This window comes from Pteropus alecto, unplaced genomic scaffold, assembly GCF_000325575.1.
Source record: "Pteropus alecto unplaced genomic scaffold, ASM32557v1 scaffold97, whole genome shotgun sequence".
Lineage (NCBI taxonomy): Eukaryota > Metazoa > Chordata > Mammalia > Chiroptera > Pteropodidae > Pteropus > Pteropus alecto.
Window position 1 is genome coordinate 838,243 of NW_006439713.1, and position 644 is coordinate 838,886.

General features: G+C 53.0%; 1 protein-coding gene across 1 annotated transcript in view; it reads right to left on the reverse strand.

Moving 5' to 3' along the window:
- ABCG1 (ATP binding cassette subfamily G member 1) overlaps positions 1 to 644 on the reverse strand; it is a 51,249-nt gene that overhangs the window by 7,905 nt on the left and 42,700 nt on the right. The window contains 1 exon segment of the mRNA XM_006916725.3: positions 282 to 396. Within this exon segment, the coding sequence (XP_006916787.1) occupies positions 282 to 396 (115 nt within the window).

Sequence of the window (644 nt, forward strand, 5' to 3'; positions counted from 1 at the left end):
AGGGGCAGATCTGACGGGAGGGTCGTTTCTTTCTTTAAAAGGCTGTTTCTTCTCAGAAGTGACTTCCTTTACACCGGCTCCCCTGACATGATCCCAGACACTTTCATCTGGAGGAAAGACAATCTCTTTTCTGACCTTAAAAGTTCCGCCACAGGACGGCGCTTGAACCATCTGCGGAATACTCAAGTGACTCCTGACTGGGACTTCAGGTAAAAGTGGAAACCCGCCAAGAATGGGAAAAACCCTTTCTTTTCCTTCCAGCTGGTCAAGGCTCGACTTACCAAAATCAGCTGGGTTGTGGTAGGTCGGGCAGTTCAGACCCAAGTCCCTCAAATACGGCACAAGGTTGGAGACTTTTCCCCGGTACACACACTGTCCTTGACTAAGGACATAAAGCTGGAAAGGAGCAAGGAGAGAACGTCAGGCCCACCTGTCTCTGTAAAGCACCAGGTGCTCTCCACCCATCCACCCACCCATCATCCATCCACCCACCCATCCATCCATCATCCATCCATCCACCCATCCACCCATCCATCCACCCATCCACCCACCCATCATCCATCCACCCATCCATCATCCACCCATCCACCCATGCATCATCCATCCATCATCCATCCATCCCCCCACCCACCCCCCACCCACCC